Source organism: Sceloporus occidentalis, unplaced genomic scaffold, assembly GCF_023333645.1.
Source record: "Sceloporus occidentalis isolate IW3139 unplaced genomic scaffold, rSceOcc1.0.p SCAF_24, whole genome shotgun sequence".
Lineage (NCBI taxonomy): Eukaryota > Metazoa > Chordata > Lepidosauria > Squamata > Phrynosomatidae > Sceloporus > Sceloporus occidentalis.
Window position 1 is genome coordinate 6,404,067 of NW_028317004.1, and position 17,286 is coordinate 6,421,352.

Sequence of the window (17,286 nt, forward strand, 5' to 3'; positions counted from 1 at the left end):
GACAGTTAAGATGTTTGTCTCTTTAAACGATAGGCAGTGATGCATTTTTAACAGACTAATAAGCAAATGGGCCTGCTTGTTGTCATCCTTAGTAGAGGAAATAGACTAGATTTTGTTTTGATGAAGATAATATATTTTGTAATGTGTAGCTATGCTTGGATACATAGCCTTACCTTACAGTGGTTATGTCAAGGACTTTCTTTTAATATATGAAGATTGCTCCAAACTAGACTGCTCTTGATGTCTGATCGATATAATGCGTATGATTTGATTAGGAATAAAAATGTAGAAGCTTGTCTGCGATACTTATCTGATGAAATATTTAGAAGCACTTAAGGCTTCTCAGCAAATATGTTTATCTAGCCCCACAGGAGAGCAATGAAACTGGGTGTAGAGTTCTTGATTTTTTTTTTTTTTTTTTCCCTTGGGTAAATACTTTGTGGCTTGCTTTACAATGTACGTCTTCTTAGAATTTTGTATTAATAACACTTACAGTACATTTACAAAGCTCGGCCACTGAAATGACAAGATACCCCGTTTTACCGGAATGGCTAGACAGATATCTTAGAACTTCACTTGCTTAGTAATTTTGTATACATGATATGTCACTTTCGCCTAATTTTTGTCTTGACAACAAACTGAGTCACTAAAAATTGGCATGTATTCTGTGTTTATTATGACACTGAACTTTATGTCACTAGCATGGATTACTGTATAGCTCTTTGGGTTTACTGGGTACGCAGAAGAATGTCTGGCATTTGGAACGCTAGAAGTAGAACCCTACATGCTCTTTGTTTTCCAGTTTAAATCCAAGTTACTGGATGTTCTTATAGTCAGAACAATTTGCAGATATATGGTTTTCATAATTTTTAAGAAATATTGGTAATCTTTTGATATACCTTGGAATTTCTGTTGCTATTACAGAAGATGCAGTGCTCAGATCATGCAGTGCTCAGAGTTTTGTTTTTTTTTTGTGTCGAATGGGACTAGAGCATTTTAAACTCATGGACAAGACTTCAAAATGCTTACATCAAGAGAGCAAAGACATTTACTGTACCCATTGTATTAGTGATTTTAGACTCTGGGGTTTACTCACTAATAGGAGGGGAGTCTTTTCGGGAAAGTTGTGGTTTCAACACCCTCATTCTAACAAGTGTGATTTTGAATTTCCTTTTGCAAACAAATCCACATATACTCCTGTGACCTGGAGAAATATTCTTGTGCTCCATAAATATACCAAGTGTATGGTTTGCTATTTTACTTTTCAGCATCTTTTCTATGAAAACAGCAAGCAACATAACACATAAAAGGATGGTGAAATTAGAAGTCTACACTAGGTGTGGTTACCAACTGGATAGCTCAGGTGTTGGATATATATAGGATGGACACTGTACTGTAGATAATGTCAGTCGTTCTTAGTTTCTTCAGTACATTCAACAGTGCATGATTCCCCCATCACTACATGTATTATAGGTGGGTCAGCCAACGTCGGTCATCCTGAAGACTGCAATAGTAAAAACAAAAATCAGTACACAAATATTGGGTTTTTTTTCATGCTAATGTATGTTTTTTTATATTATTGCTATTCTAGTCCTACAACCTACGTCTTGGAAGATGATGAACCTCGTTTCCTTGAGGAAGTCGATTATAGTGCAGAGAGCAATGATGATGTTGATCTGCCAGATCTGCCAGATAACTCTGGTGACTTTGAACCATCTGTGGTGGAAGAAGAAGGATTTTCTGACTCTGAGGTCACACAGACTCACCTGCGTAAACAGTGCACTTAACCCCAAGCTGCACTGGCACATTGTATTGTGGAAAACAAATAGCTTAATCAAGCTACTGGCAGCCATTAGCTTTCTATTGATTTCATTTATGTATATTTTTTTTCATTGGTGCTTTACATTTGTATATTTTAAGTATTGTGTGAATCTGATTTTGTTTGTGTTGCATGGATTTTTCTCAGATATTTTAATGTTATCCTTAAGGCTGAAATCTAAATAAAAAAGCCAAATGCTGAAATATACTATTGTCTGTCATGCAATTAATATACCGTAGATATTTTTTTTATTACTGTTTTTTATACGGTTTTATTTAATTAATGTGAGGGATATTTATATATTGTATATTCAGTATATACTCTCATCACAAACTATCTTGTTTTTGTGCAGTAAAGGCAAATATGATTGCTGCAGGAATATGCATATCTGTATCTGCCAGCATTGTGGGGTCGGGACTAAAACTTAAACATATCAAACTTCAAAATAGGTCACTGTATTAACCTTCATGTTACTATTGTATTTGAAAATCATAAAGTAAATGTTGCTTGTATTATGTAAGAAAAAAAGTTTAGCTTGTATTTTGTAAATTCTTGCTCACACAGCAAAAATTACTTTTTTTTTTTTTTTAGGATTACTCATTTTAAGGCACTGTTTAATGTCCCTGACACCCCAATTAAAGAAGAATGCATTTTTTTTTATTGTTTTTCTTTGAGTGCTTTAATGTGCATTCTTCTAAAGGAAGAAACCAAACAAAAATAAAACAGTTGCCAGACATAGAAGTTACAGCCATGTTGCTGCAGTTGCCCTTTTCCTCCGCAGTTTTACATCTGTAGCCACTAATTGGCTGCTTGAGGCAGCCAGTCGGTGAAAGGGAAACAATTTCATTGAAAACAATAGGAGTGTTTGCCGTTCATGCGTATGCAGCACTGGAGTGTCGATAGGTACAGTATGTCATGTTGAGAGGGGGATGTATTAAGCTTAACGTAAAATAGCTGGTGAGTAGGCGAAAAGGCAAAAGCATATAGGAGGGTCCTGCTGAATCCCCCATGCATTAGTAAAAGCAACACCAAGAAAGTTTAAAGTGACCACACAGGTATTATGTGCGCTGAGTATGATGGTTGGTGTGTCCCTTTAACTGTCCCCAAACTCTAAAACAGACATGTGATCCACAGATGACAGATCAGGAGGTCACAGTTTTACTGAAGGTGTATGCATTCTACAATGCATTACTCCCCTGGAGTAAGTCTGTTTACCAGGGATCAGTGCCAATGCTGTCATATTTGTGAACGTTTGCTTGGGTATGTGTGCAAACCATATACAGGTAAAAGAAGCTGCATCCTGATGGACATTTGGCGGCTGGCACGGGGGAGTAGGTAAAATGCTGCTCTGGTGATGGCTGTAAAGCAAGTAACTACTACTACTACTACTACTGTGCAACCGATTACTAAAAATGTATTTACTTCCTGGAAATGTACTTTTTTTCTGTTATGTAAAAAATCTTTATGAATCTTGGAAAGAATGTAACATATATGTTACACACTTAGTATAAACTGATGTGCGCTTTATCATGGTGGTATCACGCACATCTTATTTTTTAATATATATATTACCATACTGTATGTATGTATCAGTCTTCTACTGTTTATGTACACAGTGTAAAATAAATCTACCCTGAGATAAATTAACGAGATGGGGATCTACTCATCACTAGATATCACAAAAAACACAATTATCTGCATGTTCAATTGTTATTAAATGTATTGCCTTGTTGAAATATGAATATAGCTTATGATATTTAATAATAACTTTAAACTGTAACTGATTAGTTACATGGTGTTCACTGGAATATGCAACCACCAGTGGATTATCAATATTTTCCTGCTCGGACAGGTACCCTGTATGTTTGATGGGTTGGTATGGCCCTGCAGTTACTATGAAAATGAATATGAATGTGTTACAAATGTGTTTGCCTTCTGAAGTCTGCTGGAGCTTTATAAATTTAATAAAGGCACATGTTTATACTCAATGCCACTTTACTGAGCAGAAGCAATGACATGACATGCAGCCATATTTAATGAAAACAAAAGAACAAATTACCAGCACTCAAACCCAAACCCGCAAATATATGCATTAAATAAACATGTGCATTTAGTATTGTAAAATTATTGTAAGATGTTATCCAAAATAATTGTAACTTCACTAACTTAAAGTAGCTGCACTTGAGTTAATTACTTTCTATGCCTCACTCAATGAACCTTTAGTAGGAAGAACGAACCAAAAACTAGGTAGGGGTATTTGCATCATCCAACCATAAGCGTCATTACCGCATTTAATAAATTCAGAACATTGTGGTTGAGCATTAAATGCATGGCAGCTGTCACTTAAGTATGCTTACAGAGTTAAAAACAGGGACTTACTATGTCTGCACTCAAGCCAGTGACATGAAATGTAGCTATAGTTAGCCATACTTTTCAATTTGGGTGTGTAATTTGTTCTACTTTATTTATATATAAAACATAACTATGGAAAGTATTGGATACAAAGGTTTAAGAGAGACATAATGGCGTTGAAATACACTACTGTTCAAAAGTTTGGGGTCACCTAGAAATGTCCTTGTTTTTGGAAAACATAAATTCTGCCCATTAAGTTGATCATAAATACAGTGTAGTCATTTTTTTAATTTGTAAACGACTGATTTTTAATGGAATATGTTCATAGCACGGAGGCCCTTTACCAGCAGCCATCACTCCTGTGTTCCAATGGCACGTTGTGTCGCTAATCCAAGTTTAAATTTAAAAGGCTAATTGATCATTAGAAAATCCTTTTGCCATTATGTTACACTGCTAGAAATGTCTTTGTTTTCCATGAAAACATCTAAGTGACCCTTTGAACGGGTAGTGTGTGTCCTGATTTTTTACTATTTTCCTGGTATAAATTACTTGCTTCTTTAAATAAACATACAGGATTAAGCCTTGTTACCTGTCTGCTAGTTTTTAGATTAAATGACCTTTGCATTTTCTTGTAAAACCTTGTATAATTTGAGAAATTATTGATATAAAGCATATCATTCTATTATTTATAAGCAACTCTTAACATCAAATTAGCACTTGGGCTACATCAAGTATCATCTGATAAGAAAGCAAAATGGTTGCCCCTTGAAGTCTTATTTTAATAGGTCATTTATATAGTTGCATAAAATGTTCTTAATGTTTGCATACTGCTGCAGGAAACACTATTTAGACGGGGCGAAGATCTGAACAAATCAGTTCCTCAATCTGTATCTTAATGTCCGATATGATGTTATAGAAGATATTGTGAATGTCCTTCATATACCCTTGGGATTTCAGTAGTTACAAGAGGTGCATCGCTCAGATAATTGTGTAGTAGTAGTAGTAGTTGTAGTTCCTGCAGAAAGAAAAGTTGAGCTGGTCCTGTATAATGCTCAATGGATGAGGAGAGACTGAAGAAACCTGGCTAATTTAACTATACATTATACAGGGCCAACCTAGCTCAATCACTGTGTGACATGTGAATCTCACCAGGGCTCACCATTAAGTGAACCAACCCCTCTGCTTCATGATTTCTCTTCTAATTCCCGAAAAGTACTACTCTATTACCCGTGGGGATGTAGGAAACAAGTGTAGTCAAAGTAATACAATACCTGAAGGACAGACCAACATTGTCTTGAAAGCTTGCACTTCACAGTTCTTGTTTCGTGTGAATTGATATCTTTCTATAGAGACTACTACTACTACTACTACTACTACTACTACTACATTTTAATGTTCAGCCATCTATGTGAAAAATCCACTATGCCACCTTTCTGCAGCTGTTGTGATTGCATACAGCTCTATCGATGGAACTTCACCTTTAAATCCATAAAAAATAAAATAATTCTATAATCTATAAAACATATTTTCATCATGCATTTATTTGTCCCTATCTACTTACAGTAAAATAATGATTTATAGCCAGCCAGTCTCCATTGCTGAGCTGCATCAAGTGCATGTACCGGTATATAAAATAATGCTACATTTATTACAGCCAGATGGGATTTCAGTTATGGGCCATATTTCAGTTATTATGTGACCGCTTAATGTATATAACATACTGGAAACGCTACTGATTATTGATAGTCTGATATTATTTATTGGTTTGTGAATTGTTAGACTACAGAGATCTTTGTTTAAATGTGTCCCATAAAGTACTTTCTGAGATGTATGGCTGAATTGTTACATACTTGTTAGAATTAGAAGCTTATCGTTCCGAAAAAAAAAAATTTTCATTAAGAAAAAATATGCCACGAATAACGTATTGGGTGTCCACAAAATCCACCTTAATTGGACATTGCTACATTTTATCAGAACGGTTTGTTAATTATAGTTTGAAATATATATATATATATATATATATATATATATATATATATATATATGTATATATATATATATATATATATATATACAAGGTATCTGTGTATATCCGCACTTTCTGTGAGATAAAAAAAAATAATTATATTGCAGTTATGTTATTATGCTGGAATCACAACCTAACGTTTAGAATAAAAATGATTCTATAAAAGAAAGTTTTTAGCGATTTATTTGCCTTTGAAGTTGAATTCATCTGACATGTAATAGCCCACACTATTAAAATAATGCTGTTATTCACACATTTAAAATTTATAAAGGCAAAGGGTGAATATAAACTATTAAAAGGACACTCAGAATTGTTTTGTTTTGGAACACTTTTTCTGTAAAAATAATAAGAGTCTTCGTATACTATTGTCCCAATGCTGTGATGTACGTGATTATATGTCCGAAAACGATTTTATATTAATTATGAAGCTACAATAATAAAATGCTTGTGTTCCGATCAGATATAATTCATAAAGGAACCACAAAAAGCTTGGGTGTTCAGGGGACAGTTTCATCTTAAAATTGCCAAAAGAAGGTCTGGCTAGAAACACAAATACATGAGACCTTAATAGCTGTTGGAAACAACTCTTTCCAGGACCCTGTGAAGTCACTGTACTCTAGTGACATAATATCGTAGAGTTGCAGCTCGAGTACCGATTGGTCACTTGATGCCTAGTTATTTGGCGAGAGAGATATGTTGGAATGATTAGCCTGAAAAAGTATCTTAATTAGATTAAGATCATACAAGGTCAAGGGCTAAATAACTATGGAAACCCAACAACAGATACAGATGTACAACAGACCAGCCAGATGTACAAGCAAATACAAAAATAAAGTGTGGTTCTATTCAAAAGCTCTTCCTGGAATTTGTAAAGGCATTGTTGATGAGACATCTTGTCTTCTGACGCCAAGGTATGTGTAAAGTTCTTTTTACTAAAATGTGCTGCCCTGTTTTGTTTTTTTTGTGCCCAAGTAGTATTTAGCAAGGTAATCAGTTGATTCTTCTCACACCATCATCCAGAATTTTTCCCGTCTGCTGATATTCATGGAAATGATAACTGCTAATGATAATTTTTGATAACAGCATAACTTCAAAACAGATCATTTGACTTCTGTGATAGTTCATAGTTATGACGGTCATGAACATCCAACAGCTGAAGACGTAAAAGCAGAGCAGTTTATTCAATTTACATTACTGCCTGGATTCTAGCGTCACTGTTAAAGTGTCATCTCACTATACTAAAATTCCAGGGCAGTCTTTCATGAATAATGTAAGAAGCTTAATGTCAGACATCGCAAGATTTTAGGACTGTGTTAATGGAAGAAGTGAAATTTGCATTAGATGGTGACAAAGTGGTAGGCCATTTTCCAAATAAGATATTTCATATTTCCGTGTACATACAGAACACAAGTGATTTAACTAATATACATGTAAAAAATAAGAGTTCATATATCTATTTGTAAAGAAATAAAACACAGCACTAAACCTATTTAACAGCTCCAATGTGAAGCTATGTAACCCACCCCTCATTACACCTTCAAAGATCTACCCAAAAAAAACTAGTGATTCATGCGCTTATAGTGATAATATAAAAATATTGAACCTGTTTCTGAAAGCAAATTCCGTTGGATAAACTGGCTTATAAAAGGAGAGAAAATAAAACAAGAAAAAACATATAGTGTAGTATTCCAGAAATCCTTATTAGTGGTAATTATGCATCACATGCACTCACATTTGCCTTAAAGAAAGCAGACATTTTGGGGGATCTTGTGAGATACTTCCTTATGTAGAGGAGACTTTTGAGACCTCTAGTATGTGCTCATAACAAGGTAAGAACAAAAAAAATGGCAAAGAGCAACACAATAGTGAAATATTGTATGAAATATTGATTATTTAAATAAGCATCAGATGCCCTCACGTGTAATCCAAGATTCAATAGGCACTTCAAAAGTAAGGTAGGTGGATGTCTTCTTTATGGTGGAGTAACCTTCAATACACCCCAGGAGTAGGTATGAAGAAAAAAAGTTTCTCTATCGGATTGCTATATCATACAACCGTGTCACAAATATAGTTAAAAAAATATAAATAACATTTCTTTTTCAACAGGAAATGGAAAATATTGAAAATGTATGAAATAAAAAAAACCATAAAAAGTCTCATGAGAATCAGTGCAGTTCTGCAACGCGTTTCGCCCTTTCACGGGCTTCTACCCTTCTATATCTATTTGTGAGTAAATCTTGAAATTGTTCCCTAAATCCTTGATACAGGACCCTGTCTACAGGTACTTTCAAAATTGTCTCCACTCTGTACTGTCTCCATTCTATACTGAGTGTTTGCTGATTGATTGACAACAAGGCTAAATCAGGCCATAAAATGCATTGCACACTCACAGACCAACCCTAAATTCTATTTGATTTCCAATAGCATTTCTAGTCAGTTTAGGAGACACATTGCTAAGTTACTAGCCTGGTGACATGAGTTGGCATTTTACATGCCATTTTATTTAAAATAGGGAATTTAAAGATGCATGGGATATGCATATGGCTTTACAGCAGGAAAAAAAAACAGTCAGACTAGATGGGCCGAATGGTTCTTAGCTGCTGTGAAATGTCCAGGTGGCAGCAGATTCTGTAGTGACATACTGGTACAGAAGCATAAGAGGGCCCTGTTCTTGGGAGCTAACAGTCTATTAAGTGAACTTACAATCTATGGAGCCTTTAGCACTAGGAATGTGTTCTCCAATCTTTTCAGGTCACAGGCACCAATTATTGGCAGGGAAATAACAGCTGAGCCTGGGGGTGCTTAGTAAGGTTTATATGGAGGAACCATATAATTTAATGCAGTAAGTGAAAGCCTAAGAAAAAGCTGGTTTTCATTGTTAGAACAGGATTGTCACCTCCGCCCATGTACAAAAACTGTACACAATGTTGGACTCAAAGGGCAGCATGCATGGGTATAGGGCAACAGTTCATTTTCCCCAGCAGTAGAGAGGACCCTGGCTCTAGCAGTGAGAGGATAATCCCCCCCTTCCCCAGAGCACATAACACATACAGAGCCTTTAATCCTTGTCATCTATTTTCAATCAAAGCAAGCATTGTTTATGGATAGGCTGTTTGAGTCTAGACTCTTAAATTCTTAATTGATTTAATGCAATTTTCTTCTCCCTGTAAACGAATCTAGACCACAAATCTTTGTCTTATGGGAGGCTGATCTGCATCTAAACAATAATATCACTCGACCGTAGATCTCTGTTTACGTGCATTTTGATCTTTATGAAATTGTAGGGCAGACCATAGACTTATATCAACTGCCCTCTGACTCTGTAGTACATCACCAGACACAAGATGAGTATTTACATGCAATCCTGTTTAATTTATGGCTGGCATTTTACATAACAATGACTGGCCCATCAAAAATAATCAGAGCAATCAAGAATACATTCTAATGAACAAATGCAATTAAACCCCATGGAGTCTAAGGGAGGCAATATTAGTTTCTATAAAATCATTTTCTTTTCTTTTTTTTATTTGGGGTTCCTGTAACTTCCATTCAGTGTATTCCCTACCGGATAGTTTACGTCCCATATTGAAATTTTATAACATGACTAAGATAATCCTAAATCAAAAAAGTGACATTTACCACTTTGCTTATGGGAGGCAATGAAACTATTTTTATATACTTTTATTGTCTTACCAATTCTTCAGTGTGTTGTGATTAGTGCAGATGTTTCTCTGTTAACCTTCCAATATATCCAAGAGCCCGTTTTACTGCAAAAGTTAATGTAATCCATATTGGGGCGCTAGGGATTTCTTCTGTCTTTAGAGTTTTAGACTCCCAACTTTAGGATATACAGTAAGTGCTACAGTAAAATGATTTCACAACAATCCTGAGTTCATGAGCAAACTGTAAAATCTTGCTATAGCCAAGAGAAGGGGCATCAGTAGGGATGGACTACTGAAATGTGCTTAAAAAAATGCAATAATATCTACTTACAATGATTTAGCATTTGGTGAACATATGTTCCAAATGAAATTATTATAAAATATTGATTCACGTTTATATGTCAAGAATCCACTAATCAAAATGACTTCCTTCTAGCATTTAAATGTATTCAGTGTACCTTGGGATCCTAACATGCAGATGTTTAGAATAAGATTAGATTTGGGGAGAATTTGACCTTGGATTTCTTCTTTATAGGCAGTCAAAGGTCACAAAACGGTTGCAGGGTCCTGTTTGTGTCTTTTGCCTGAAGTCTGGAAGAAGATTAAAAATTGGCTTTTATCTTAAAAAAGGTCATAATGTGAATATGCAAACAGTGAAAACAGCTTAACCTGGTATAAGAACTTGACTGTCTTTTGTCAATGGTGGCATCCTCTACAGTCTTCTTTTAGGGGCAGACTGAAATCAATTTGTGTTTTATGAAAGGGTTCATACTGAACGAACCAACTCTGTTGGCAGTTTTGCCAACTGTATAATTTGATTCTGTCTAAATGGGCAAAATAGCTGATAGCTGTGACTGGTGTTCTTGACCAGCGGAACTGATATCAACATTATTCCTTTATTGTCCCCTAACTGTAGTCACTCATCATTGGCACCTACAATGGACTAGTAATATTTGGCTTTTATGGCATTTGTTTGTTTGACCACAGCTATGCCCCACTTAATATGCCCAAAGAAATTATGTGTTTTGAAAAGAGAAGTTAGGGTTATCTTTTACCTTTTAAGCTAACATAAATAATACATCATTTAGTATGAATAAAGATACACAGTTTCATTTTTACTGTGGAGAAAATGTATTCTGTATGGGAAAATAGACTCTGGATTTGGCCATTTCCAGATATATTTTTTAAAAGTAAAACTATAACTGGAATTTAGATTTTTTTTCACTAACACCTGGTAGAAATTCAGAGGTTAAAAACATAGAAACAATAGATTTTCTTTTGTATTTTTTTTTTAAACCAATCCCCCTTACTAAACACATGAGTCACCCCACCCCTGCTTTGATGGTGCCTACATCTCCAGTTCTCATTATCTCTCATTTTCTCTCCCCCTTTCAGCCCATCTCTTCCCTTTCTGTTTATCTCTCCATTTTCTCTCTCCCATCATTGCAGTCCTTTTCTGCGGTAGACTGGAATGCATGCCTGCTCTTCCATCGGCTGGCAGTTCAGTCCACCCCAGAGGAGACCCCCCCACAAAGAAATGCGCTCTAGGATGGCGCCTCCCTTGCCTATAGGTGGCGCTGGCCCTGCCAAGAATTGCCTTGGTTGCAAGGCAGGGATCTGTGCTGGGACCCTGCCAGATAGTGGTAGGCACATTTAGCCATGATTTGACACAGTGTTCATTACACAATGGCATAAAATGCTGTGTTGCACAATGTTAACACGCATGTGGGAAATGGCAGTCCTACAGAATTGTTATCCCTTGTAATTTAGCCCTAACTATGTGTCCTAAAAGCATTTGGATTAAAGTTAGATCTGAAACATCTGCCATGCTGAGTGGAAAAATGGGTCAGCTACTGAACTAAGTATCTGCTGATTTGAAAGAGGAATCCGTTCTGGTGGTTTCTTTCAATGAAAGTTATTCTAGGTATCCGGTATTTTCAGTATTTTATATTAATCATTTTATTTAAAATAGTAAGGGAATTTAAACATGCATGGGATAAAGATACCCTGAATATAAAACAAGACCAAGGATTGATTAAGGTTTGAGGTTGAGGTTTACATCAGGAAATAAAGGACAGACTTGATGCTCCACATGGTTATCTACTGGCCATCAAATTCAATTTATGATTATGGATCTCAATGAGTTTATCCACTAGTTGAGTGTAATCGCCCCTAAAGAGAATTCAATGAATACCTAACATAACGTAGTCTTTTCCAGGTCCTTATTAATAAGGCTAACATGTGAACCCAACAGTGTGCCATATAGCATATCCACGTACCATACTTACCTATATTACTAAAGGTTTATTTGTTGGCAGTCACTATGATGTTTGACCAAAATATATACCGTATTTGCTCGATTATAAGACGACCCTGATTATAAGACGACCCCCCAAAATCTGAATATTAACTTAGGAAAAAAAGAAAAAGCCTGAATATAAGACGACCCTAAAGGAAAAAAGTTTTACCAGTAAATGTTAATTCATGTAAACTATTTTTTTTAATAAAAGCTATGATTGAGAAAAATTTTTTTTTTGTTTTTATTTCTTGTATTTTCCAACCTGTCCCCCAGTTACGCACATCTGCCCCCAGGCTTGCCACTCCAATATGGCACTGTGGCCCATGATATGCCTTTTAACCCTCTATATGCCACTGTGCCCCATGGTATGCCTTTTGACCCCCTATGTGCCACTCTGCCTCCAGAAATGCCTTATACCCCTATATGCCACTCTGCCTCCAGAAATGCCTTATACCCCTATATCCCATTCTGGCATTTAGGGGGTTAAAATGCATATTATGGGGCAGAGTGGCATATAGGGAGGTATAAGGCATTTCAGGAGGCAGAGTGGCATTAAGGGAGTTAAAAGGCATTGTATAGAGCACTCTGCCTCCAGAAATGCCTTATACCCCTATATGCCACTCTGGCATTTAGGGGGTTAAAATGCATATTATGGGGCAGAGTGGCATATAGGTGTATAAGGCATTTCAGGAGGCAGAGTGCTCTATTAAATGCCCCCTTAACGCCACTCCAGAAATGCCCTATGCCCCCATTTAACACACACACACACACACACACACACACCCTATACCCCCATTTAACTAACACACACACACACACACACTCTCCCCTCCCCTCCCCTCTCAGCCCTCTCTTACCGGTGCTTCCAGCCGGGGCAGCGGGTTGACGTCGCCTTCTGCTGCAGCCGGAAGGAGGTGGAGTTGGCAGCGGGGGTTTGTCTGCGTCCGTCGCGTATACTTTCCCCGGCTGTCAGAGATCAGAGTTCCCCGCACCGGTGCGGGGAACTCTGATCTCTGACAGTCGGGGAAGGTTTGCGCGACGGACGCAGACAACCCCCGCTGCTAGCCACACCTCCTTCCGGCTGCAGCGGACGTTGTCTACGCGGATCGCGTAGACGTCAACCCGCTGCCCCGGCAATACAGCAGGAAGCACCGGTAAGTGTGTGTATGATGGGGGGGGGGTGAGACAGGAGGATCCAGGTCCCCTGCAGCGGTGCGGGGGATCTGGATCTTAGTCTCCTAATCAGACTCTATTTGAGGTCTGATTAGAAGACGACCCCGATTAGAAGACGAGGGGTATTTTTCAGAGCATTTGCTCTGAAAAAAACCTCGTCTTATAATCGAGCAAATACGGTATTTCAAATTGTGTATATTATTATTTGTATCAATGAATGGTATTTTCATGTGCTGATGTTTGTTACAAAACAAAATATAATTGTTTCTATTAATTTGTAAATTGTTATAAACGCATGCGTTGCATTCCAAAAACAATCCCTTCTGCTTTCAACTTAAAACTGGTACTCCCACTGAATTCATGTCTGCTGACCTGACAATAAATGGAGCCGCTCTCTAGCTGGAAAAGAGAGTTAACACAAAACAGCAATGGAATCCTCCCCAGAGAGGAGAGGTTGTAAAACAAAACAGCGGAAGAAAAGGCACAAAAAAAAAGAAGATGATAGGTATCATAACACATGAGGGACTCCTCCAGAGGAAGGATTCATGCTGAATCCCAGCCAAGGCTTGTCAATGACTAATAGCAGCAATTAATCATTCTTTTAATAATAATATAGATAAATCTCAACAAAAAGTCAATATGTTGAATTTATTTAAATGCTACCATTTTGCGTTTTTGTACATTTGTTTGTAACATGAATTCAGGCCCATAGTTATAGGAAATAGAATTTTGTATAATATTCTATATTTCACATATATAATACCCTCCTTGCCTCCAAGGAACACTGTCAATATTCTAAGGAACATTTTACGGTTTATGACAAGACCGGACTGGCTGTGAAAATTGTCCCTGGCACTTTAAGGCCAGTGGCTGATAAATTACCGGTACAAACATTTGGCCACCTGCTATTGTACATGCAACACTTATATATCAGCCACAACAGGAGTTCCCCTGCTAAAGGAGTACAACGGCTGTCTGATGATGGTGAGTTGAAGGCACTGTCTGGCATTGGGCATTTGCTGGGAGTGTTTCACATATAGCCCCAAACTGATCTATAATATAATCTGTTCAATAGAATGTCCTTAACCCTTTATGTCTATAGAACCTATTTTTAAAATATAAGGTCATAAATAACAACATTTATAATTCAATGTATATATAAACTACTGAACATTAGTTCAAGGAGTAACCTGATAGAAGCAAGGTATAGGTGTAGCTCGTCCAAACATCTGTATAATCAAGGGTAAACACAAGGACAGGGACTGCAAATAAGAGCCCCAGTGTTTGCCAATTCCTTATCTATATTATTCAGGCACATTTTTTATCTCATTCATTACACAGGACAGTATTTTGCTTATCCAAATAATTGTTTCCCCTCCAGTGTCCTCTCTTTCCATCTGTTTAATGCAACTCCATACGGCCACTCCTCTCTTTATAAAACAAAAGTGTTTCTACTGACACGTTGAAACTTAACATGCCCAAATAGTACCATGCTAGTTGTTCTGGTTTTGTACATGTGTGAATACATGTTTCTCTCATTCCTTGGGTAGGTTCCAATACAGACATCCTCTTGTGCTACTCTACCGTGATTCACCTTTCCATCTGTCACTGTTTGGAGGACGGATATACAATATGTACCACAGTATGAGTGTCTTCTGATTGATGCATAAAGCAAACTGCAAAACATCAAAGATTGCATTCCTTAGTATATGAGTAATACAAGCATCTATGTTACACCCTGTTTAATACATATATATACTCAATTAGTTCCTTAGATATCTAAGTATTCAAAAAGACGAGTACTAGTAACTTATTAACAAAATAAGGAGAATGACCAGCCAGGACACAACATGTGAACACACAAAACCAATATTATACATGTGGTACAGAGAGTCCAATTTAACATCCAAATGATTCTAGGTGCATCTAACTAAATCATACTAGTAATTTACATTCTCCTGTAAATTTTGCTTATGGACCTCCTGCTGGCTGTGTATGACATGACTCTTTTCACCATACATCTCATGGTACAATGGTAGTTTCTTACTGCTGTTAAAATTTTGCTTTAGATCAGGAGGTCCACCATTGTGGTTCCCTGGACTTTCACTGCAAGCGGTACGCCGGTATCATGAGACAATAATATAAAGCCCCATTTGGTAATTGTATCATAAAGCCTCCATTTTTGTGGGCATGTATTTAAATGATGTATCCAATGGACTTTAAGCTTCCAATTGAGAATATTATTTTAAGTAATTTTCAGGTATTTATAAAGAACCGGACTGTAAGTGAATTTCTAACAAATAAAGTTCTGTCTGTGTGTGTTCAGGGAACAAACTAGCATCTTTTTCTTTGCAATATGTGTTTTATAACTTCTCAATTAAAACATAGGAAACAACCAATCTGTGCATATGCTATTAAATAGATTTTATGGTACCCAAGATCAGTATAAATTTATATTGACCCTGTGAGACTACTTTACAATATAAGTTAGAGAACGGACTTTTAGCATAGTTGTGATTTCAAATTCAAACTGTACCGCTAAACTTGAAATAACATGAAACTGGATTTTCAGTAAACCTTGATATTTGATAGGCACATAAATGTGTACATTTATCAAATTTATAATTAAATAAATGCACAAAAATGTATTTTTTTATATTACAAGTAAATGTTTAAGACATCTCTTTTACCATGTCAACTTTGACAGTTTCACTCTGGGTTAAGAGTGGGTTAAATAATATACACAATGCAAGTAGCAGCAGCTTTTTAATCATAAATTGACAAATACCGGTATTTAAGTACTTTACACCTTATACTGCAGTACCTGTTTCCAGAACCATGAAAAACTCTGGACGTAGTCAGTGTTGCCCAGAGTGGCTATAGAGTATTTTTTAGGTAAGGAGGGAGTTGCAATAAACCAGACAGGATATCACTAAGAAACAAAATTGTAATGTTGTATTATCTGCTGTCTGAAAATGAAAATCCATTTGAGAGATAGTTTGAAGGTGAAATTGACAGGATTGGGTGAGTAACTGGATGTAAAAGGTGAAGAAGAGATAGAGTCAAGTGTAATGTTAAGGCAGCAAACTTTGGCTACTACTGGAATTATCATCAGTGATGGAGATATCGGGGACTGAGCAACAGAGGAGATGGGGAATAACCAGAAGCTCAGTCTTGGAGTTGATGAGCTTCAGTAGTGGGATGTCATCCAATGTGCAATTACAGAGAGATATTGAGGAGAGTAAGAAAAGTAGGAAGTAGGAAAAGGAAGGTTTATTAGTGTGTCATTAGTACAGAGATAGTACTGGACACCAAAAGAAGAGGTATACATAAAGGAGAGTAAAGGCACCAGAACTGAGCCCCAAAAGGGCACACCAACAAAGAATAGTAGGATAGAGGAAAAAGTGCAAGAGATGGAGATATTGAAGGCAAGATAGGAGATATAGGATTTGAGTCAGAAGAGAGCTTAATCGCATTATACTGTAAGAAGGAGAAGTTTGTAGAATTAGGATGTGATCAGCAGTGTTAAAGACTGCAGAAAAGTCCAAGGGGTTATGAAAGGAAATGTGAATTTTTAGGGGTGAATAGATTGTAATTTTGGTCAAGGTTGTGTCAGTGGGTTTCTTTAAGATGGGAGAGATGAGAGTATGTTTGAAGTAAGATGAATGCATGCTGTTGTAAAGAGAAATGTTAAATAGATGGGTTAGAGTAATAGTATGGACACCTATGGTATGGCTGCCAGAGATACATATATATGTGCAGATCTATCACTATCATGATATAATTAGTTCATCTGCAAAGGTGCAGATGAAATAATTATATCATGATAGTTTTCCTTGTCATTTCATATTCAAACCATTCCACCACCATTATCAGGATGAAAAGAAAATAATAATAAGAAAGATTAGTTCCAAACATGAATGGTGTGGTTGTTTTCACTAGAAAAAGATGAAAA

At 36.5% G+C, this 17,286-nt stretch overlaps 1 protein-coding gene across 1 annotated transcript in view; it reads left to right on the forward strand.

Annotated features, from left to right (window-relative positions):
- LOC149300561 (cytosolic carboxypeptidase 1-like) overlaps positions 1 to 1,787 on the forward strand; it is a 70,594-nt gene extending 68,807 nt beyond the window's left edge. Inside the window, exon 25 of the mRNA XM_089485043.1 lies at positions 1,592 to 1,787. Within this exon, the coding sequence (XP_089341169.1) occupies positions 1,592 to 1,787 (196 nt within the window). The remainder of the gene's footprint in view (positions 1 to 1,591) is intronic.
- The last annotated feature ends 15,499 nt before the right edge of the window (positions 1,788 to 17,286 follow it).